This window comes from Chiloscyllium plagiosum, unplaced genomic scaffold (genome assembly GCF_037043375.1).
Source record: "Chiloscyllium plagiosum isolate Xiang-an unplaced genomic scaffold, Cpla_swu_hap1 HiC_scaffold_12, whole genome shotgun sequence".
Classification (NCBI taxonomy): Eukaryota; Metazoa; Chordata; class Chondrichthyes; order Orectolobiformes; family Hemiscylliidae; genus Chiloscyllium; species Chiloscyllium plagiosum.
In genome coordinates, this window is record NW_028270150.1 from 80,254,116 (window position 1) to 80,278,834 (window position 24,719).

Genomic DNA, 24,719 nt, shown 5'->3' on the forward strand with positions numbered 1-24,719 from the left:
ACGTTGATTCTCATGCTCCTCGGATGCTGCCTGGCCTGCTATGCTTTAGCAGCACCACATTCTCAAACTTAACAGGTTGTCAAAGATGGAAATTAGTACATTCAAACTGACATCTCATAATTCTTTACCATAAATTCATTTCCCTATAATACTTTTTCACCCACACGTTAATGGAAAAAGGTTTGTTGTGTTTGACTGAATGAATGTCCCTATTCTGCTTGTTACTGATGTACACTGATTGACACATTCTCCCTCTGCTTATTTGCCACCAGCATCTTATTTAAATTGCACCATGTCTCAGATCTTCCAGAAGAGAAAGAGACAGTTAGCATTGTCCAATCACCCACCAATGTCACTTGTGAAGCAGTCTCTGAAAATGGCCAGCAATCACAGAAAGAAATATTTCAGCCAAGTGCTTGCCAACATATGGGCTCTGACGTAATCCATAAAATTCAATCTGGTTCTTTGAATCCACCAGGTTGTTTTCGAAGTGATGAAAATGAAATCACCACATCAAAACTATTCTCCTGGAATCTTTGAGAGGAAATTTCTTTTCCACTGTTACCTCCTTGTATCAATTTCAGAATACTTTGATCATTTTAAAGTTGGAAATAACAGCTACATACAAATATGTGAACGGACACAGCTTGATTTTTATTCAATGACTGTAGGACTTGGTGTTCATTGTTTCATCATATGCAATTATTAACATGTCCTTCCCCTTTTCTCTATTTGCAATTTCTCTTCACAACAAACTTGTTAGAACCCTTATCTCTGGTGCTGGAATATCAGAAAAATCAATTTTACTTAGTAACAAAAAGCAAGTCTCATCAACTCATGAAATGACACTAGAGGGCGAAAGGGCTCAGAAATGGGATTGTATGAATGAAAATTAATATAAATATTTGTTTTAGTGGTTGAAATTAACTGCATGGAATAAGTAATAAATATTCAAGAGTGTTTTTGTTTGGCCTGATTTCACTTCAAAAGTGGATTTTTGACAACAGAAGACCTGAAGTAGATTGCGTATAGATTTTGCTTCCAAAAAGCATTTGGGTTCAAATACTGTTGGAGGCAATAATCTGTATCTCCTCAACATAAGGAGAAATGAATATTTGTCAGTGTAATCCTTATTTATGTTGTGTTGTGAATGTAGTTTACCTGCGCCCTCTTGTACAATTTACAAAGTTAGGTTGTTGATGGGTAGGGCTGTTGCTTGTATGTCTGAACTGAAATCACAATCTTGTCTGACAGAAGTCAACCCAACACCTACTGAGATATCATCTCCACCAAATACAACAGGTACTGAAAATGTACTCTTTGTAAATATTAAGAATGTAAGAAAACTGTTGTTGAAAGAGCTATTGAGAACCAATGGAAGCTCCTGTTGTGCTTTATTACTGAATCAGACAGGACGGAAGGGTGTGTTTAGTCCTTTAAGCCTGTACAGGTTTTTCTGTTCCCAATCCCCTGCCGTGCCATTTAACCCTGGGAATTGCTGCCTTCCTAGTATTTATTCAATTCATTTTTGACAATAACGATCAGAAATGTTTCCAACAACTCATTGTGTCGGGCGTTCGGGATCATATCACATTTTCCCATCATTCCAGTCAGATACTGGAAATGTGATTTTTGAGATTGCAGCAGTTGAGTTTAGTCTCAAACCAGAGAACTTCTGGAAATAATGGAGCAGTGAAACTAATCTCAGATGTACGAGTTAGGAAGAATGTTGGGTTTGGATAGTACTTATAGTTGTAAAGATGTGACTACAGATTAATTCAACAACAATCAAGCTGTCAATATAAAGCTCAATCTCTCCTAACAACTGCATTTTGCAACATTGAAGGGACAATAATTATGGGTCCAGGCAGTTAGCAACAGAATGGAGTTCTTTCGAAAGATAGAGTCATACAGTCACACAACATGGAAACTGACCCTTCAGTCCAACTAGTCCATGCTAAACATGTTCCCAAATTAAACTAATCCCACTTGCCTGCATTTGATCATATCCCTCCAAATCTTTCCTATTTATGTACTCATCCAAATGCCTCTTAACTGTTGTAACTGTTCTTGCACGCATCACTTCCTCTGGCAGTTCATTCCTCATACAAACCACAAAATTGCCCCTTGTGTCCCTTTTAAAACCTTCTCCACTTACCCTAGTTTTGAACTCCCCAGCCGAGGCAAAACACCCTGCTGTACACCGCTCGTGATTTTATAAATCTCTCTAAGGTCACCCTTCAGCCTTTCACTCTCCAGTGAAAGAAGTTCCAGTCTATTTTTATAACTCAAACACTTCATTCCCAGCAACATCCTGATAAATCTTTTCTGAACCATCTCCAGTTTAATAATATCTTTCCCATAGTAGGTTGGCCAGAACTGCACACAGTACACCAGAAGAGGTCTCACCATAGTCCTGATACAACCTTAACATGAGCGTCCAACTCTTATACCCAAAGGTCTTTGTAATGAGGACAAGTGTGCTAAAGCCCTTCTTAACCATCCTGTCAACCTGGAGAGTTGAGGTATCAGGCTGGCTCCTGTTATATATTACAGCCAATTTCCTGGTTCAAATCTGATAGTATAAATGACCACTTCAGAGGTTGTTAAAGATGAAAATTAGTACTTCCCAACTAAGTGCTTTAAACTTCAACAACAAATTCATTTGCCAATGCTATCATATATCAACTGTGACAGAAAGTTGTAAATTGTCTGAGAGATTTCAATTTTCAAATTGACACCTACCCATTAATGGACCAAGTTTTGTTTAGTTTGACTGAATGAATGTCCTTGTTCTCTCTCTTACTGTTGCATACTGTTTTTAACTTCCTGCCCCTCTGCTTATATGCCATCAGCATCTCCTTTAACTTGCACCTTATTTCTGAGGGTAGATCTCCCAGAAGGAAAATAGAACTTAGCATTGTCCTGTCACCCACCAATGTCACTGCTGTAGTAGTCACCATAAATGCCAGTAATTACATAAAGTCAACCTAGTGCTTGTAAAAGGAAGATTATGCCATTTTATGGCTCCAACATAATCCACAAAACTTGATCTGATTCTTTGAACCCACCAGGTTGTTTTCTCAGTAATGGAAATGAAAATCACCACATCAAAACTTTCCTCTTGTGATCTTATAAAGGAAATTCTTTTCCAACTATTACCTCCTTGTATCCATTTCAGAACACATTGATTATTTCAAAGCTGAAAATATAGCTATGTCGGTACATATGAATGGATACAGCTTGATTTTTATATAATGATTCTTTGTGTTCGTTGTCTCATCATGCTCAATCATTAATGTGTCCGTTCCCTTTTCTTCATTTGCAATTCCTCTTCAGGTTTCACAATGAGTCTTTTAAGAACTCCTTATTTTGGGTGCTAGACCATCAGGAAAAATTGATACACCTAATAACAAAAAGCAAGTCTCACTGACTCATGTATTAACACTAGAGGGAGATAGGCCCCATAAATAAGATTGTATTGTCTGTAAATGTGTGAATGTAACTCGATATAAATATTTGTTCCTCTGAAAACTGTCAGCCTGGAACTTTAGTTGCTGAGATTAATTACTTAAAATGAATATTAAAATTTCAAGATTTTACTGAGTTCACTCCAGAAGTAGATTTTTGACAACAGAACCCTTGGATTTGACTGAGAATAGATTTTACTTCCAATCAGCACATGGTTTATAATGAACATTGAACATTTTTCAGTGTAAACCTAAATTGCATTGTTTTGTAAAATTAAATTTCCTGCATCTTCTTGTGTGGACAATTTACAAAGTTAGATTGTGGACTGGTGAGGCTATTGATTGTCTGAAGTGAAATCACGATCTTGTCTTACAGAAATCAGCACAACACCTTCTGAGATATCACCTCCACCGAGTACAACAGGTACTGAAAATGTGCTTTTTGTAAATATTAAGAATGTAAGAAAACTGTTGTTGAAACAGAGCTACTCTTACCTCATTGTGTCCATTTCCGAATACATTCAAAGTTGAAAATGGCAGTTATACAGTACATATAAATACATGAATGGACACAGCTTGACTTTTATTTAATGATTATACAATCGACTTTTTTAGTTGACGCATCATTTGCAATTATTAACATATTCTTCCCCGTTCTCTAATTTCAATTCCTCCTTAAGTTTCACAATGATCTTGTTAGAACCCCTTATCATTGATGCTGGAACATCAAGAAAATTTCAATATACTTAATAATAACAAAAAGTAAGTGTTAAAAACACATGGAACGGCACTAGAGGGGTTTGTAGATGTGTGAATGTAACTTAGTATAAATATTTGTTCCTCTGAGAACTGTCAAATCTGCATTTTTAGTTTTAGAACCACAGGAAGCTCCTGTTGTATCTTATTATTCAATCAGACAGAACAGAAGTCCTTTGAACCTTTCTGAAAGAGCTATTCAATAATTCCTATCTTCCCACATAACACTGGAAATTTCTGTGTTCCCAGCATTTATTCAATTCACCTTTGACAATTATAATCAGAAGTGATTCCAACAACACATTATGCAGCACATTTCAGATCATATCACATATTCCCATCAATCCGGTCAGATTCTGGAAATGTGATTTTTAGATTGCGGTAGTTCAGTTCAGTTTCAAATCAGAGAAGCCCTGAAATGCTGCAGCAGTGAAACCAATCTCAGCTGTACAAGCTGTGAAAGATGTTGAGCTTGGACGGCACCTAGAGAAGTCAAGATGTGGTTACAGCCTTATTGTCTATAGTTTCAACAATAATCAAGTTGGCACTGTAAAACTGGGTCTCACCTAATAACTACATTTTACAACATTGAAGGGACTAGGCAGTTGGCAACATAGAGTTTGCAGCATCAATAGATGAAGAGAGTTGGATTATCAGACAGGCTCCTGCCATATATCAAGAAAGTTTCCTGGCTTCTATAATGACTGCCTCATTGATTGCCAAATATGGAAATCAGTTCATTCAAGCTGACTGCTTTAAACGTTTACAACCAATTAATTTCCAAACACGACCATATCACCTGTACAAAAGTGAACAATTTTTGTTTTGTTTGATTGAATGAATGGTTCTCTGCTTATTTGCCACCAGTATCTCATTTAAGTTGCATCATTATCTTTCTGAGGGAAGATTTCCCACAAGGAAAAGTGACACTTAGCATTGTCCCATCACCCACCAATGTCACTAGTACAGCAGTTTCTGAAAATGCCAATAATTGGGAAGATAAATGTCTGCCAAGTGCTTGTAAAAGGAATATGGTGCACAAATGTAATCCACTAAATTTGATCTGATTCTTTGGAAGGCCATTCCACCTGGTCATTTTCCAAGTGATGAAAATGAAAATTCACCACATCAAAATTATCCTCTTGTGATCTTTTATGGGGAATTCCTTTTCCACTCTTACCTCATTGTGTCCATTTCCGAATACATTCAAAGTTGAAAATGGCAGTTATACAGTACATATAAATACATGAATGGACACAGCTTGACTTTTATTTAATGATTATACAACCGACTTTTTTAGTTGACGCATCATTTGCAATTATTAACATATTCTTCCCCGTTCTCTAATTTCAATTCCTCCTTAAGTTTCACAATGATCTTGTTAGAACCCCTTATCATTGATGCTGGAACATCAAGAAAATTTCAATATACTTAATAATAACAAAAAGTAAGTGTTAAAAACACATGGAACGGCACTAGAGGGGTTTGTAGATGTGTGAATGTAACTTAGTATAAATATTTGTTCCTCTGAGAACTGTCAAATCTGCATTTTTAGTTTTAGAACCACAGGAAGCTCCTGTTGTATCTTATTATTCAATCAGACAGAACAGAAGTCCTTTGAACCTTTCTGAAAGAGCTATTCAATAATTCCTATCTTCCCACATAACACTGGAAATTTCTGTGTTCCCAGCATTTATTCAATTCACCTTTGACAATTATAATCAGAAGTGATTCCAACAACACATTATGCAGCACATTTCGGATCATATCACATATTCCCATCAATCCGGTCAGATTCTGGAAATGTGATTTTTAGATTGCGGTAGTTCAGTTCAGTTTCAAATCAGAGAAGCCCTGAAATGCTGCAGCAGTGAAACCAATCTCAGCTGTACAAGCTGTGAAAGATGTTGAGCTTGGACGGCACCTAGAGAAGTCAAGATGTGGTTACAGCCTTATTGTCTATAGTTTCAACAATAATCAAGTTGGCACTGTAAAACTGGGTCTCACCTAATAACTACATTTACAACATTGAAGGGACTAGGCAGTTGGCAACATAGAGTTTGCAGCATCAATAGATGAAGAGAGTTGGATTATCAGACAGGCTCCTGCCATATATCAAGAAAGTTTCCTGGCTTCTATAATGACTGCCTCATTGATTGCCAGATATGGAAATCAGTTCATTCAAGCTGACTGCTTTAAACGTTTACAACCAATTAATTTCCAAACACGACCATATCACCTGTACAAAAGTGAACAATTTTTGTTTTGTTTGATTGAATGAATGGTTCTCTGCTTATTTGCCACCAGTATCTCATTTAAGTTGCATCATTATCTTTCTGAGGGAAGATTTCCCACAAGGAAAAGTGACACTTAGCATTGTCCCATCACCCACCAATGTCACTAGTACAGCAGTTTCTGAAAATGCCAATAATTGGGAAGATAAATGTCTGCCAAGTGCTTGTAAAAGGAATATGGTGCACAAATGTAATCCACTAAATTTGATCTGATTCTTTGGAAGGCCATTCCACCTGGTCGTTTTCCAAGTGATGAAAATGAAAATTCACCACATCAAAATTATCCTCTTGTGATCTTTTATGGGGAATTCCTTTTCCACTCTTACCTCATTGTGTCCATTTCCGAATACATTCAAAGTTGAAAATGGCAGTTATACAGTACATATAAATACATGAATGGACACAGCTTGACTTTCATTTAATGATTATACAACTGACTTTTTTAGTTGACGCATCATTTGCAATTATTAACATATTCTTCCCCGTTCTCTAATTTCAATTCCTCCTTAAGTTTCACAATGATCTTGTTAGAACCCCTTATCATTGATGCTGGAACATCAAAAAAATTTCAATAGACTTAATAATAACAAAAAGTAAGTGTCAAAAACACATGGAACGGCACTAGAGGGGTTTGTAGATGTGTGAATGTAACTTAGTATAAATATTTGTTCCTCTGAGAACTGTCAAATCTGCATTTTTAGTTTGAGAGACTAATAGTTTGGAATTAATAATAAAATTTCAAGTTTTTTTTGTTTGGACTGATTTGACTTCAAAAGTAGACATTTGACAACAGAAGGCCTGGGTTTGACAGGGAATAGAGTTTGCTTCCAACCAGCACCTGGGTTGAATGGGCTGTTGGAGGTAATAATCTGTATTTCCCAAACACAGGAAAAATTGATCATTTTACAGTGTATTCCTTAATTATGTTGTTATTGTGAAAGTGAATTACCGCCACCCCCTTATATGGACAATTTACAAATTTGTAGACAAGGTGAGGCTGTTCAGTGTCTGGTTGAACTGAAATCATGATCTTGCCTTATAGAAATCAACACATCACATACTGGGACATTACCTCGACCGAATAGAACAGGTACTGAAAATGGGCTCTTCATAAATATTAAGAATGTAAGAAAGCTGTTCATGAAATAGAACTAATCAGAACTGCAGGAAGCTCCTAATTTGTTTTATTGTTGAAACAGACAGGGCGGAAGGTGACTGTTAAGTCCTTTGAGCCTGTACACCTTTTTCTGAAAGAGCTGTTCCCACTCTCCTGCCTTCCTGTGTAACCTTGGAAATTTCTGCCTTCCCAGTATTTATTCAATTCACTTTAGACAACTATGATCAGAAGTGATTCCAACAACTCATTGCTTGGTGCATTTTGGATCACGTCAAATCTTCCCAACAATCCAGTCAGATTCTAGAAATGTGAGTTTTGAGATTGCAGTAGTTCAGTTCAATTTGAAACCAGAGAACCCCTGGAATGATGGAGGGCTGGAACCAATCTCAACTGTACGAGTTGTGAAAGATGTTGGCTTTGGATGGCACTTACAGCTGTAGAGATGTGATGACAGACTTATTGACTATCATTTCAACAATAATCAAGCTGGCAGTGTAAAGCTTGGTCTCATCTAATATTTACATTTAACAACATTGAAGGGGTAAGATTCTTGGGCCCAGGCAGTTGTCAACATAAAAGAATGTGGTTAGCAACTTTACATAATCAGACGATGTGGAGTGTTTGCAGTATCAGATTGGCAGTTACATGTCACAGCCAGCCTAGTGCCTGACTTAGAGCTGGTTCAATATATGACCACCTGACAGGTTGTCAAAGATGGAAATTAGTACATTAACTGACAGCTTGTAAAATTAACCACAAACATATTTTATTGTGGTGCTGTCTCACCCGTGGATAATGGAAAAGGTTTTGTTGTGTTTGAGTGAATGACATTTGCTTTCTGGCTGATGCACACTGATTGACACATTCTGCCCCTCTGCTTATTTGCCATCCCAGCATCTGATTTAAGTTGCACCGTATTTCTCAGGGACAATCTCCCAGAAGGAAAGTAGACAGTTAGCAGTGTCCCATCACCCACCATTGTCAATGGGGCAGCAATCTCTGAAAATGTCAACAATTACACAAAACATGTTAGCCAAGTGCCTGCAAAAGAAATATTATGCCACCCTATGGGCTCCAACATAATCCACTAAATTCAATCTGGCTCTTTGAATTTACCAAGTTGTTAATCAAGTGATGAAAATGAAAATCACCACATCAAAATTATCCTCTCATGATCTTTTAAAGGAAATTCCTTTTCCACTATTATCTCCTTGAAGCTATTTCATAACACATTGATCATTTTGTGGGTGGCACAGTGGCTCAGTGGCTAGCACTGCTACCTCACAGCACCAGGGACCCGGGTTCAATTCCAGCCTCCCTGTGCCTTTGGGTGCCCCAGTTTCCTTCTACTGTCCACAGGTTTGGTGAATTGGCCATTCTAAATTGCCCATAGTGTGTGGGTTAGGTGCATTAGTCAGGAGAAATGTTGAATAATGTGGTAGGGGAATGGGTCTGGGTGGGTTGCTCTTTGGAGGGTTGGTGTGACTCGTTGGGCCAACTGGCCTGTTTTCACACTGCAGGGATTCTATGATTTCAAAGTTGAAAATGACAGCTATGTGTATATATATAATATATATCTATATGAATGGGCACAGCTTAATATTTATTCAATGATTATACAACTGCCTTTGTCTCATCATGTGCAATTATCAACATATCTTTCCCCCTCTCTCTATTTGAAATTCCTCTTTCAGGTTCACAATGATCTTGTTAGAACCCCTTATCATTGGTGCCAGGATATCAGGAAAAAAACAGCATACTTAATAACCAATATACTTAATAACCAAAAACAACTCATGGAATGACACCAGAAGGGCTTAAGGCCTATAAATAAGATTGCAGTGTTTTATATGTGTGGAACGGAACTTGGTATAAATGTTTGTTCCTCTGAAAACTGTCAATCTTATGGCTTTAGTTGGTGAGATTAATAGCTTAAAATTAATATTAAAATGCCAAGATTTGCTTTCGTTTGGTCTGATTTCATTTCAAAAGTGGATTTTTGAGAACAGAAGGCCTAGGTTTGACTGTGAATAGATTTTGGCTTCTGATGTGTCTATATATATGTAGCTGTCATTTTCAACTTTAAAATCATAGAACCCCACTGTGTGGAAACAGGCATGGGTTAAATGCACTGTTGGAGGCAATAATGTGTATCTCCTGAACACAAGAAAAACATTGAATATTTATCTGTGTGATCCTTAGTTATGTTTCTTTGTGGAAGTAAATCAACTGTGCCCTCTTGAGTGGACAATTTGCAAAGTTAGGTTGTAGACAGGGTGAGACTGTTGAGTGTCTGTTTGGAATGAAATCATGATTTTGTCTTACAGAAAGCAGCACAATACTTACTGGGACATCACCTCAGCCAAATAGGACAGGTACTGAAAATGTGCTCTTTGTAAATACTAAGAATGTAAGAGAACTGTTGTTGCAGTAGAGTAATCAGAACCACAGGAAGCTCCTGATGTATTTTAATATTAAATTAGACAGGAAAGAAGGTGGCTGTTCAGTCCTTTGAGCCTTTACAGCTTTTCAGAGATAGCTGTTCAATAATTTCCACTCTGTCGCTTTCTCACTTAACCCTGGAAATTTCTGACAAGTATGATCAGAAGTGATTCCAACAACTCATTGCTTAGTGCATTTTAGATCACACCAAATCCTCTCATCAATCCAGTCAGATACTGGAAGTGAGCTTATTGAGATTGCAGTAGTTCATTTCATTTTCAACCCAGAGAACTCCTGGAATGCTGTAGCAGTGAAACCCATCTCAGCTTTTGATTTGATTTGATTTGATTTATTGTTATCACATGTACCTAAGTACAGTGAAAAGGTCCATGCAGATTGCAACATACAAGGGCATAAGATTATAGGGTGTTCAGATGGAGCGAGGCATACAAGGCTACACCTGCACAGGGGGTGCACAAAAGCAACATTAGACTTGAAATTAGAGAGGTCCAAATGTATGAGTTGTGAAAGATGTTGAGATTGGATGGCACCTGTGGTTGTAAATATGTGATCCCAGACATATTGTCTATAATTTCAAAACTAATCAAGATGGCACGGTAAGATTGGTTTCACCTAAAAACTGCATTTTACAACCTTGAATGGGCAAGATTCTTGGGCCCAGGCAGTTGGCAATGTAATAGAGTTTGGTAGTAACTTTGTAACTTTGCGGAGAGATTGCAGTATCAGACACATCACAGCCAGATTCCTGGTCTGGAGCTGGTTCCATAATTGACCACTTCACAGGTTGTCAATAATGGAAATTAGAACGTTGAAACAGACTGCTGTTAATTTTTACAACAAACTAATTTGCTAATACTACCATATTCACCTGCACATTAACAGTGAAATTTTGATGTGTTTGACTGAATGAATGTCCTTATTCTCTTTCTTATTGATGCACACTGATTGACACATTCTGCCCCTCTGCTTATTTGCCACCAGCATCTCATTTAAGTTGTACCATATTCCAGAGGAATGATCTCCCAGAAGGAAAAGAGACACTTAGCAATGTCCCATCACCCACCATGGTCACTGGTGTAGCAGTTACTTGAAACTGCCAACAATTGCGCACAAAATGTTAGCCAAGAGCTTGTAACAGAAACATTATGCCATCATATGGGCCTCGGACATGCTCCACTAAATTCAGTCTAATTCTTTGAATCACCATGTTGTTTTCCAAGTGATGAAAATGAAAACCACTACTTCAAAACTAGCCTCCTGCAATTATTTAAAGGAAATTCCCTTTTCACTATTACCTCCTTGTATCCATTTCAGAATGCATTGATCATTTCAAAGTTGAAAATAACAGCTATGTACATATGAATGGACACAGCTTGATTTTTATTCAATGATTATAAGACTGTCTTTGTGTTCATTGTCTCATCATTTGCAATTATTAACATATCCTTTCCATTTCTCCAATTTCAATTCCTTTTTAAGGTTCACAATGATCTTGTTATAACCCCTTATCTCTGGTGCTAAAACATCAGGAAACATTAATATACTTAACAACAAAAAACAAGTGTCACCAACTCATGTCATGACACTAGAGGGCAATACAGGCCATAAATAGTCATGATTTGGAGATGCCGGTGTTGGACTGGGGTGTACAAAGTTAAAGATCACACAACACCAGATTACAGTCCAACAGGTTTAATTGGAAGCACTAGCTTTCGGAGCGCTGCTCCTTCATCAGGTGGTTGTGGAGGACACAATTGTAAGGCACAGAATTTATAGCAAGAATTTGCAGTGTGATGTAACTGAAATTATACATTGAAAAATACGTTGATTGTCTGTTGAGTCTTTCATCTGTTTGAATACCATGATAGTTTCACTTCTTTCATGTGTAAATCACAAAACCTTTTTTTAAAAGTTGCATTCTCAGATTAGCTGTAACAATTGATGTTAGCTAGACAATATGTTGAAGGTGCTGAAAATGTGTTGCTGGAACAGCGCAGCAGGTCAGGCAGCATCCAGGGAACAGGAGAATCAACGTTTTGGGCATAAGCCCTTCTTCCTGAAGAAGGGCTTATGCCCGAAACATCGATTCTCCTGTTCCCTGGATGCTGCCTGACCTGCTGCGCTGTTCCAGCAACACATTTTCAGCTCTGATCTCCAGCATCTGCAGACCTCACTTTCTCCTCATGCAGTTTTTGAGCAAAGTACAATGTAACTCTGCAAATGAATTTGTTCTTGAAAATTGCGTGAATTCATGTAAAACTCTGTTATCTCACTTTTTAGATTAGAATCAATCTAAACATCATGGCATAGATAGAGAACACAGGGGGCTAACACCTTCAACATATTGTCTAGTTAATATGGCCCAGTGTTAGCACTGCTGCCTCACAGCACCAAGGTCCCAGGTTTGATTCTAGCCTAGGGCGACTGTCTGTATGGAGTTTGCACATTCTCCCCGTGTCTGCGTGGGTTTGCTCCGGTTTCCTCCCACAGTCCAAAGATGTGCAGGTCAGGTGAATTGGCCATGCTAAATTGCCCACAGCATGAGGTGCATTAGTCAGAGGCAAATGGGTCTGGGTGGGTTACTCTTCAGAGGGTTGGTGTGGACTTGTTGGGCTGAAGGGCCTGTTTCCACACTGTAGGGAATCTAATCTAATATCAATTGTTACAGCTAACCTGAGAATGCAACTTTTAAAAAAAGGTTTTGTGATTTACACATGAAAGAAGTGAAATTATCATGGTATTCGAACAGATGAAAGACTCAACAGACAATCAAGATTTTTTTAATGTTTAATTTCAGTTACATTACACTGTAAACTTTTGCTATAAATTCTGTGCCTTACAATTGTGTCCTCCACAACCACTTGATGAAGGAGCGACGCTCCAAAAGCTCGTGTGCTTCCAATTAAATCTGTTGGACTATAACGTGATATTGTGTGATTTTTAACTTTGGCCATAAATAGGATTGTTTGTAGATGTACGAATGTGACTTTGTATAAGTATTTGTTGTTCTGAAAATTGTCAATCTCATAGCTTTAGTTGGTGAGATTAACTTGGAATTAATACTAACATTTCAAGATTTATTTTTGTTTAGCCTGATTTCACTGATAGATTTTTGACAACAGAAGGTCTGAGTTTGACTGGGAATAGAAGCACACGGGTTGTATGCACTGTAGGGAGCAAGAATCTGGATCTTCTGCATACAAGAAAAATTGAACATTTAAAAGTGTAATCCTTAAATATGTTGTTTTGAGAAAGTAAATTGCATGTACACTGTTGTGTGGACAATTTTCAAAGTTAGCTTGTAGACTGAGTGAGGCTGTTGATTGTCTGAACTGAAATCATAATCTTGTCTTACAGAGAACACCACAACAGTTACTGGGATATCACCTGAAATGAATAGAACAGGTACAGAAAATAGGCTCTTTGTACTATTCAGAACTTAAGAAAATTATTGCTGAAATAGAGGAATATGCTACATAAAGAGCTTGTTTCTGTAACATAAATTTATATGTGCCCTAATCTGTGGACAATTTAAAAACTAATGTTACAGACCTGTAAAAAATGGGAAACTGTTGCATGTTGGATCTGAAGTCATGTACTTCCTTTATACTGAACACCACAAGTACTAGTCAAAAAGTGTGGTGCTGGAAAAGCACAGCCGGTCAGGCAGCATCTGAGGAGCAGGAGATTTAACGTTTCGATCCTAAGTTCTTTAGAGCTTATGGTCGAAATGTTGATTCTCCTGCTCCTTGGAGGCTGCCTGACTGGCTGCGCTTTTCTAGCACCACACTTTTTGACTCTGATCTTCAGCATCTGCAGTCCTCACTTTCTCCCACATCACAAGTACTACTGGACGGTCAATTCTACAAATTCTGCCCTCTGTTCATTTGCCATTAGCATCTTCTTTAAGCTGCAAGTAAAGTTCTGGACAAAGGGAGTATTTGTCACATAAAACTGTCTTGTAAAACAGCATGCAACTGATGTGGCTTACTCAGAAAACATCAAGAATAGCAGAAGGAACATTAATCTAAAAGTACTTTTAGAAAGCAGGTCTTGTCACATCACGGCCAGTACAAATGAAAATCTCCGACATCCTGCCTAACCACTTCTAATCTTTTCACAGGGAATTCCTTTACCAAAGCAGCCATTTCACCTATGACAGGTAATACAATTAGGTATTTGAGAGATTTTTTATTTTGAAAGTGATAGCCATATATTGATTGAAATGCATGAAATTGGTTCACTTTATAATCCAGGCCATGACAACTTTCTGAGTAAAAATAATTTATCTTCATCACCTTTCTAGTGCTTAATTCTTCTTGGTTATAGAATCCTCTAGACCTACAACCTAGGATGTATTGTAGAACAGAGAGATTTAGGGATCCAGGTAGATAATTACTTGAAATTTCCATCACAGGGAGATGGGGTGGTTAAGAAGATGTTTAACACGCTTGCCTTCATTGCTCAGACCTGAGAGTACAGGGGTTGGAATGTACGTTGGTAAGGCCTCTTCTGGAATACTGTATAAAGTTCTGGTCAGCCTGTTATAGCAAGGATATTATTAAACTGCAGAGGGTTCAGAAAAGATTTACCAGTGCCAGGAATGGAGGGTTTGGAAAGAATACATTGGAAAGGCTGGGGCTTTTTTCACTGGAGCTTTGGAGGTTGAGGGGTGATCTTATAAAATCAAAAGGACATAAAGAAGGTGAAGAACAAGGGTCTTTTCCCGAGGGTTGGGATGTCCAAAACTAGGCATATTTTTAAGCTAAGATTAGATTCTCTACAGTGTGGAAACAGGCCCTTCGGCACAACAAGTCCACACCGCCCCTCCGAAGAGAAACCCACCCCAAATCCATTACGTTATATTTACCCCTGACTAACGCACCTAACACTGTGGGCAATTTAGCACGGCCAATTCACTTGACCTGTACATCTTTGGATTGTGGGAGGAAACCGGAGCACCCGGAGGAAACCCACGCAGACACAGGGAGAATGTGCAAACTCCGCATAGACAGGCAGAAATTGAACCCAGGACCCCGGTACTGTGAGGCAGCAGTGCTAACCACTGAGCCACCATGCCCCCCGTAAGAGGACAAAGATTTTAAAAAGCACTTGAGGGGCAACGTTTTTTTTACAGAGATTGGTTTCTGTGTGAACTGAACTGACAGAGAAGTGGTAGATGTAAATACAGTTACAATGTTTAAAAAACACTTTGGTAAGGTCTTGAATAGGAAAGGTTTGGAGGGATATGGGTCAAGCGTAGCAGGTGAGACTAGTTTATTTTAAGAACTTTATCATGCTAGACTGGTTGAACCAAAGGTTCTATTTCAATGCTGTATGACTCTCTGACTCTCAGAAATTCTTCGGGATATACACAGGATGAGGTTAAAATGTGAATAGTTGTTTGGTAAAATGATTGATTTAATGGAGTGTAATCAAAGGTTACAATAGCTATTATGTACATTGCTAGTCTGTATCATGAATGACGACAAGTAATGTCAGATCACAAACAAAAACAGAAATGGCTGGAAAAGCTCACCAGGTCTGGCAGCACCTGTGGAGAGAAGACAGAGTTAACATTTTGGGTCAAGTGACCCTTCCGTAGAACACAGCATTTGCAGATTTTTCTGTTTTTAATGTCAGATCCTGGAATTGGCGAGGGAACTGTTGTGATGAATTCAATGCAATTGTTCAACTTGTAAATAATGTCAACATCCAATAAATATTTTTCTTTAGATTAATGGAGCATTGTTTCCACCTCTTTCACATGCACTCCCCAAAGGTCATAAGCACTACTTTCTAAACCTCCGAGACTACTGGAATAAAGGTCCATTGTAGCCAATCTTGATTCCCTGAATTGTAAAAGTGCCATGTTGTGTATTGACACTTCTAAGAGTAGAGACCTAATGACAGAATGTACACAGTGTATAATTTATTACAACAATTAAACTCTTACAGTAAAGCTTGGTGTAACTTAATAATTAAATTCCATGACATTGATGGTGGCACAAATTATGGACATACCAGTTACCAACAGATGTTGTTTCTAACATCAGTAAAGATGGACAGTTTTCAGAACTGAATTGGAACTGGTGATATATTCTACTTGGTTTAAGCCTTCTTGTCGATTTGATAAAAGGCCATTGCACTAGATGAGTTCTGCAGATTGTCAAGATGAAATCTTCCATATTTAGTCCAACTGCTTATAATTTATTTATTTGCAGGTAACACTTTTTGCAAATTTACCACATCTTCAATGACAGATAACTGTAAATTATTGTCTGCAAATTTAAAATTTGAAAATGACAACCGGGCATCAGTGGATAAAATTGTTGAATGTATATTTTCTCCTTCCTATCAGTGCTCATTGCTTTCCAGTGGCTAAAGTTTCCTCCAGACCCATGAATGCAATCATAATCACCTAAATTGTCTGTAAATTTGTACTGGGGATAGATATTGCATCAAATCAGCACAGATAAATGTTCTTACATGCATAGTGAAGGGAATGGTTACACCAATTAAACTCAAGAAAAATTGAATATTCTACAAAATGGACTTTCAGTAGCTTGTTTTATTTTTAAACAGTATATTTGTGCACTAACTTTAGGACAATTTACAGATAAATGGTGCAGGCAGGGTTTGGCTGTTTATTGTTTGAAATGAACTCATGTCCTCTTCTTACAGAGAACACTACAACACTTACTGTGACATCATCTCCACCAAACACAACAGGTACAGATTATAGGCTCTTTGTAACTGTTCAGATTATTAGATAACTGTTGTTGAGATAGAGCAATATGATACATTAGGAGCTTGTTTCTGTAAAATAAATTTATATGAGCCTTAATCTGTGGACAAATTACAAACTAATGTTAGAGACCAATAGAGAATGTGAAGTTGTTGAATGTCGGATCTGAAGTCATGTACTTCGCTTATAGTGAACACCACAAGCCATGGTAAGGGCACTATAGACATGTGGAGACTGTTTAAGGAACAGTTGTTGCAAGTGATGAATAAATATGTCCCTCTGAGACAGGCAAGAATTGCTAAGATAAAGGAACCTTGGATGATGAGAGCGGTGGAGCTTCTCGTCAAAAGGAAAAAGGTAGCTTACATAAGGTGGAGGAAGCTAGGGTCAAGCTCAGCTCTAGACGATTACAGGCAGGCGAGGAAGGAGCTCAAAAATGGTCTGAGGAGAGCCAGGAGGGGGCACGAGAAAGGCTTGGCAGAGCGGATTAGGGCGAACACAAAGGCATTTTACACTTATGTGAGGAATAAGAGAATGGTGAAAGAAAGAGTAGGGCTGATCAGCGATAGCATAGGGAATTTGTGTGTGGAGTCTGAGGAGGTAAGGGAAGCCCTAAAATAAGATTTTTGCTTCTCTCTTTACGAAAGAAACAAACTTTGTAGTGAATGAAGAGCAGGTGTGCATGCTGGAATGGATAGAGATAGAGGAAGCTGATGTGCTGAACATTTTGTCAAACATTAAGATTGACAAGTCGCCAGGCCCGGACCAGATTTGTCCTTGGCTGCTTTGGGAAACGAGAAATGCAATTGCTTCACCACTTGCGAAGATCTTTGCATCCTCGCTCTCCACTGGAGTCATACCTGAGGACTGGAGAGAGGCAAATGTAATTCCTCTCTTCAAGAAAGGGAATAGGGAAATCCCCGGCAATTACAGACCAGTAATCTCACGTCTGTCGTCTGCAAGGTTTTAGAAAGGATTCTGAGGGATAGGATTTATGACCATCTGGAAGAGCATGGCTTGATTAAATGCAGTCAACACAGCTTTGTGAGGGGCAGGTCATGCCTCACAAACCTTATCGAGTTCTTTGAGAATGTGACTAGAAAAGTTGATGAGGGTCGAGCTGTGGATGTGGTGTATATGGACTTCAGCAAGGCATTTGATAAGGTTCCCCATGGTAGGCTCATTCAGAAGGTCAGGAGGAATGGGATACAGGGGAACTTAGCTGTCTGGATACAGAATTGGCTGGCCAACAGAAGACAGCGAGTGGTAGTAGAAGGAAAATATTCTGCCTGGAAGTCTGTGGTGAGTGATGTTCCACAGGGCTCTGTCCTTGGGCCTCTACTGTTTGTAATTTTTATTAATGACTTGGATGAGGGGATTGAAGGATGGGTCAGCAAGTTTGCAGACGACACAAAGGTTGGAGGTGTCGTTGACAGTATAGAGGGCTGTTGTAGGCTGCAGCGGGACATTGACAGGATGCAGAGATGGGCTGAGAGGTGACAGATGGAGTACAACCTGGATAAATGCAAGGTGGTGCATTTTGGAAGGTCGAATTTGAAAGCTGAGTACAGGATTAAGGATAGGATTCTTGGCAGTGTGGAGGAACAGAGGGATCTTGGGGTGCAGGTACATAGATCCCTTAAAATGGTCACCCAAGTGGACAGAGTTGTTAAGAAAGCATATGGTGTTTTGGCTTTCATTAACAGGGGGATTGAGTTTAAGAGTCGTGAGATCTTGTTGCAGCTCTATAAAACTTTGGTTAGACCACATTTGGAATACTGCGTCCAGTTCTGGTCGCCTTATTATAGGAGAAATGTGGATGCTTTGGAGAGTGTTCAGAGGAGGTTTACCAGAATGCTGCCTGGACTGGAGGGCTTATCTTATGAAGAGAGGTTGACTGAGCTCGGACGTTTTTCATTGGAGAAAAGGAGGAGGAGCGGGGACCTAATTGAGGTATACAAGATAATGAGAGGCATAGATAGAGACGATAGCCAGAGACTATTTCCCAGGGCAGAAATGACTAACACGAGGGGTCATAGTTTTAAGCTGGTTGGAGGAAAGTATAGAGGGGATGTCAGAGGCGGGTTCTTTACACAGAGAGTTGTGAAAGCATGGAAAGCGTTGCCAGCAGCAGTTGTGGAAGTAAGGTCATTGGGGACATTTAAGAGACTATTGGACATGCATATGGTCACAGAAATTTGAGGGTGGATACATGAGGATCAGTGGTCGGCACAACATCGTGGGCTGAAGGGCCTGTTCTGTGCTGTACTGTTCTATGTTCTATGTTCTACTACTGGTGCATCAATTCCACAGATTCTGCCTTGTGTTCATTTGCCATTCACATTTCCTTTAAGCTGCACATAGAGTTCTGGACAAAGAAAGACTTTTATTTGTCACATAAACGTATAATGTAAACAGCATGCATTTAATGTGGTATACTCAGAAAACATCAGTGAAAGCACAAGAAAATTAATCAAGTTCATTTACAAAGCATGTCTTGCCACACAACAGTCAGTATAAATGAAAATCTCCTACATTCTATTTAAACACTTCTAATCTGTCGACAGGGAATTCCTTCACCAAAGCAGCCATTTCACCAATGACATGTAATGAAAATAGATAGTTAAGGGATTTTTATTTTGAAAATGACAGCCATATGTTGATTGAAATGCTTTAAATTTGCATTTGCAGAGTCAAGAGTGTGTTGCTTGAAAAGCACAGCAGGTCAGGCAGCATCTGAGGAACAGGAGAATCGATGTTTCAGGCATAAGCCCTTCACCAGGATCAGCCCTAATTCCTGTTGAGGGGCTTATGCCTGAAACATCGCTTCTCCTGTTCCTCGGATGCTGCCTGACCACACTCTCGACTCTGATCTCCAACATCTGCTGATCTCAATTTCTCCTGATTTACTTTGCAATGCAGGCTATGATAATTTTCTGAATAAAAAGAATTTATCTTCATCATCCCTTTACAATATTTGCTTTAAAGTTGCCCTCCAGAGGTTACAGTATCTACAATTACAATCATAGTCACATGAGCTTGTATTGGGAATACATGTTGCATCTGATCAGATAAACCTTGCTAAATGCATTGTTGAAGGGAGTAGCGGTATCAATTAAACTCAAGAAAAAGTGAACATTCTACAACATAGTCCTTAAGGACTTTATTTTATTAAAATTATTTGACCATGTTCTAACCTGAGGGCAATTTACACATGAATGCTGCAACCAGGGTTCAGCTGTCAAAACATTGTTTGATCTGAAGTCATGCATTTCCTTAGAGTTAACAGCTCGACAGTTACTGGCCCCACCTCCATGGGGCAGAACAGGTACTGAAAACAGGTACTTTGTAACTAATTAGGACCATGCAAATTTTTGTTGAAATTTGAGCTGTTCAGAACTGCTGGAAGTTCAAGGTGTGGTTTATTATCGACTCCGACAAGACAGAAGGAGGCTGTTCAGTCCTTTGAGCTTGTACAGGTTTTTTGAAAGAGTGTTCAGTTATACTCGAAACCCAGACAAGCAAAAAAAAAAATCTTTTCAATAACAAAACAATCAGCTCATGATGCATCTTACAGCCAGTGGACAAAACTAAGCAGTAAACTGAGTGTATAGTTGGGAGATGTCTAGACGACCATCAGACATTGGAACAGAAGTGGGTCGTTTGGTCCAAAAAGTCTAATCATGAAATTCCTGATAGTCCTCAACTCCAATTTCCTACCATTTCCCCAACCCTTGATTCCCTTACAGATTAAAAGAAAAGTCTATTTCAGCCTTGAATATATTTAATCACCCAATACTTGCAGCCAAGTCTGTTGGCTTTCTCCAGTACTGTCTGTTTTTACTTCAGATTTCCATTGTCTGCTGTATTTTTTCTTATTAAAAAAGTAAATATTGATTGCTTTATAAACGACCTGTGCCAGCTCACAGATAACCATAAACTGGAGAAAATAAGCAACTAACTTAAGGGACCATGTCCAAGTGAGGTTGCAGGATCAAACATTTTCACAATACTTGCCGTCTGCACTGGATCATTCATTGGGCAAAGGTGTGATGATAGAAAGCAGATTGAACTTTGCAAGCCAAACAGAGCAATTCACCAGGCCAACAAATTTCACATGATCCAATTTGTAGAATTAAAGGCTGTTGGCAATACATCACAAGCAGTAAGAAGATAGTGCAGCCATCTCCATTTCTCTGTGTTTAAGCTGAGTTGGAAAAGAAGCATCACAGGTATGCCATTTACTCCAGTATGAATGTGTGCCACAAGAGGGGCCACTTAAGGATGATTTGCTACAGCGACCATCCATGGGGCATGTATGCGAAACCTGACCATCCCAATCCGCAAGTGTCTGAGAGGTCAATGATACTAAAGAATAAGGTGTATCTTTCTTCAGAGAAATCATTAAACCTCCCAGAAGATATCTGGTGCACGGATACTCTGGTTCAGGGTAGGAACTCAAATTTTACATTGGACAAAGGAGGAGGAGTGACTTTTCTTTCAATGACCATGTCCTGGCTGGAGTATAAACTTCTGCAACAGATTTCCATTCAAATTCAAGGCACAACAGAATCGGAGGGATCTATACAGGTTTGGGTGAAAATATGAATTGTTTTTTCAGTAAGGTGAAAGACTCAAGAATGTGTAATAAAAGATTATAATAGCTATTATGTACATTGTTAGTCTGTCTCATCAGTGATGTCAAGTCATGACAGATCACACATAGGTGAAAACTGAGAGGGATGCGATCTGATTAATTCAAAGCAACAGGTTAACTATAAATAATGTCAAGAGCTAATAAATATGCTTCTTTAGATTAAAGCAGTATAGCTTCCAGATTTTTCATTGGTAACATGTGATAGCCAAACATCATCATAGTGCATAAGCACAATTTTCAAAACCACCTGCTCCTCGGATGCTGCCTGACCGGCTGTGCTTTTCTGGCACCACTCTAATGTAGACTACTGAAGAAGAAAGATTCAAAAATATGCAATATATAATAGCTATAATGCACATTGTTAGTCAGTCTTGTCAATGATGTCAAGTCATGACAGACCACACATAGGTGGAAACTAAGAGGGAAATGTTCTGATTAATTCAATGCAACAGTTTAACTGTAAATAACGTCAAGAGCCAATAAATGGTTTTCTTTAGATTAAAGCGGCATAGTTTCCAGCTTTGTCATTGGAAACATGTATTCCCCAAACATCATCACAATGCATAAGCACTATTTTCAAACCACTGAGACTACTGGAACAAAGACCTAGCGAAACCAATTTGGTTCCCTGAATTGGGAAAATGTCCTTTTTTTAAATTAACACTTTTATACAGTAGACATTTAATAGTAGAATGTGTTGTCTATAATTTCTTGATGGTGGGCACAAATTATGGGCCCAGACTGTTAACAAACAGATGTTAGTTTTGCAACATCAGTAAAGGTGGACAGTTTTTATAACAGATTGTATATTTTACCTGATTTCTGCCTTCATGTTGATTCAATAAAAGGCCACTGCACCAGATGAGTTCCACAGATTGTCAAGATGAAATCTTCCATATTTTGACTATCTGCTCATATCATCTTTTTATTTGCAGGTAACAATTTTGCAAAATTGCCACATCACCTGTGACAGATAACTGTAAATTGTTGTTCGGAAGATTTAAAAGTTGAAAATGACAAATGGACATCAGTGGATAAAATTGTTGAATGTATATTTTCTCCTTCCTATCAATGTAAATTGCTTTTCAGCGGCTGCAGTTGCCTCTAGACCCATGAGTGCAACCACAATCACCGAAAATGTCTATACATTTATAATGGGAATAGATGTTGCTTCAAATCAACACACATAAATTTTGTTAAATGTATTGTAAAAGGGAATAGTTGTATCTATTAAACTGAAGAAAAATTGAACATTCTACAAAATGGTCCTGAAGTACCTTGTATCGTTGAAATAACTTTAGCTGTGTCCTAACATGAGGATGATTTAGAGATCAATGTTGAGGGCAGGGATTGGCTGTTGATTGTCTGAACTGAAGTCATGTCCATCTCTTACAGAGAACAAAATGACAGTTAATGGGACATCATCTCCACCAAACACTACAGGTACAGAAAATGGGCTCTTTGTAACTGTTCAGAACATTATATAACTGTTGTGGATGTGGAGTAATATAACATATCAAGAGCTTGTTTCTGTATAAATAAATGTATATGTGCCCTAATCTGTGGACAGTTTAAAACCTAATGTTACAAACCTGTAGAAAATGTGAAGGTGTTGAATGTTGGATCTGAAACCATGTACTTGTGTTTCTTGAACACCACATGTACCATTGGTGCACCAATTCTACAGATTCTGCCCTCTATCCATTTGCCATTAGCATCTCCTTTAAGCTGCATGCAAAGTTCTGGACAGAGAGGGAGTATTTGTCACATAAAATTGTCATGTAAAACCGCATGCAATTGATGATGCATACTCCAAAAACATCAATAGAGCAGAAGAAATATTAATCAAGTGTTTTTAAAAAGCATATCTTGCCACATCACAGTCCATATGAATGAAAATCTACATCCTGCCTAACAACTTATAATCCTTTTACAGGCAATTCCTTCACCAATGCAACCATTTCACCTGAGACAGGTAAGACAAATAGGGAGTTGAGAGATCCTTACTTTGAAGATGACAGAAGTACATTGATTGAAATACATGAAGTAAAAGTAATTCATCTTCCTCACCCCTCTGGTAGTTCAAATACATATCTTTAGGGCTACCCTCTAGTGGATATAGTGCCCTCTAGATCTACAATTACAACCAGAATCACATAAACTGTAATTCAATTGTATTGGGAATAGATGTTGCTTTAAATCAGCACAGACAAACTTTGTTAAGTGCTTTGTTGAAGGGAGTAGTTGTTTCAATTAAACCTAGAAAAAGTGAACATTCTGCAACATGGTCCTTTACGAGTTTATTTTATTAATATTATTTGGCCATGTCCTAACCTTTTGACAATTTACAGATAAATGCTGCAGGCAGGATTCAGCTGTCAAAAAACTGTTTGATCTGACATCTTGTATTTCCTTACAGTTAACAGCTCAACAGTTGCTGGTTCATCACCTCCATGGGACAGAACAGGTACTGTAAATGGGCTCTTTGTACCGAATAAGGACTAAGAAACCTTTTATTGAAATTGAGCTGTTCAGAACTGGTGGAAGTTGAAGGTGTGATTTATTATCGACTCCAGTAGGACAGAAGGAGGCTGTTCAGTCCTTTGAGCTTGTACAGGTTTTTTGAAAAAGTGTTCAGTTATACTTGAAACCCAGACAAGCAAAAAAAAATCTTTTCAGTAATGAAATGAACAACTATTGATGCATCTTACAGGCAGTTGAGCAAACTAAGCAGTAAACTAAGTGTATAGTTGGTAGATGACTAGACGGCCATCAAATATTGGAACAGAAGTGGGTCGTTTGGTCCTTCAAGTCTGATCATGACCCACCTGATAGTCCTCAACTCCAATTTCCTACGATTTCCCCAGTCCTTGATTCCCTTACGGATTAAAAAAGTCTATTTCAGTCTTAAATGTATTTAATGACCCAACCCTTGCAGCCAGGTCTGTTGACTTTCTCCAGCACTGTCTGTTTTTATTTCAGAGTTCCATTATCTGCTGTATTTTTTCTTGTTAAAGTCATAGAGTCACAGAGATGTACAGCACGGAAACAGACCCTTGGTCCAACTCATCCATGCCGACCAGATATCCCAACCCAATCTAATCCCACATGCTAGAACCCGGCGCATATCCCTCCAAACCCTTCCTATTCATAGACCCATCCAGATGCCTTTTAAATGTTGCAATTGTACTAGCCTCTACCACTTCCTGTGGCA

The 24,719-nt window shown here is 38.5% G+C and overlaps 1 protein-coding gene across 1 annotated transcript in view; it reads left to right on the forward strand.

Annotated features, from left to right (window-relative positions):
- Positions 1-24,719, forward strand: part of LOC122554996 (uncharacterized) — a 223,803-nt gene that overhangs the window by 81,919 nt on the left and 117,165 nt on the right. Inside the window, exons 10-19 of the mRNA XM_087992976.1 lie at positions 1,255-1,302; positions 3,847-3,894; positions 7,563-7,610; positions 9,965-10,012; positions 13,458-13,505; positions 14,224-14,262; positions 16,785-16,832; positions 22,901-22,948; positions 23,442-23,480; positions 23,925-23,972. Coding sequence (XP_087849102.1) covers positions 1,255-1,302; positions 3,847-3,894; positions 7,563-7,610; positions 9,965-10,012; positions 13,458-13,505; positions 14,224-14,262; positions 16,785-16,832; positions 22,901-22,948; positions 23,442-23,480; positions 23,925-23,972 — 462 coding nt within the window. The remainder of the gene's footprint in view (positions 1-1,254; positions 1,303-3,846; positions 3,895-7,562; positions 7,611-9,964; positions 10,013-13,457; positions 13,506-14,223; positions 14,263-16,784; positions 16,833-22,900; positions 22,949-23,441; positions 23,481-23,924; positions 23,973-24,719) is intronic.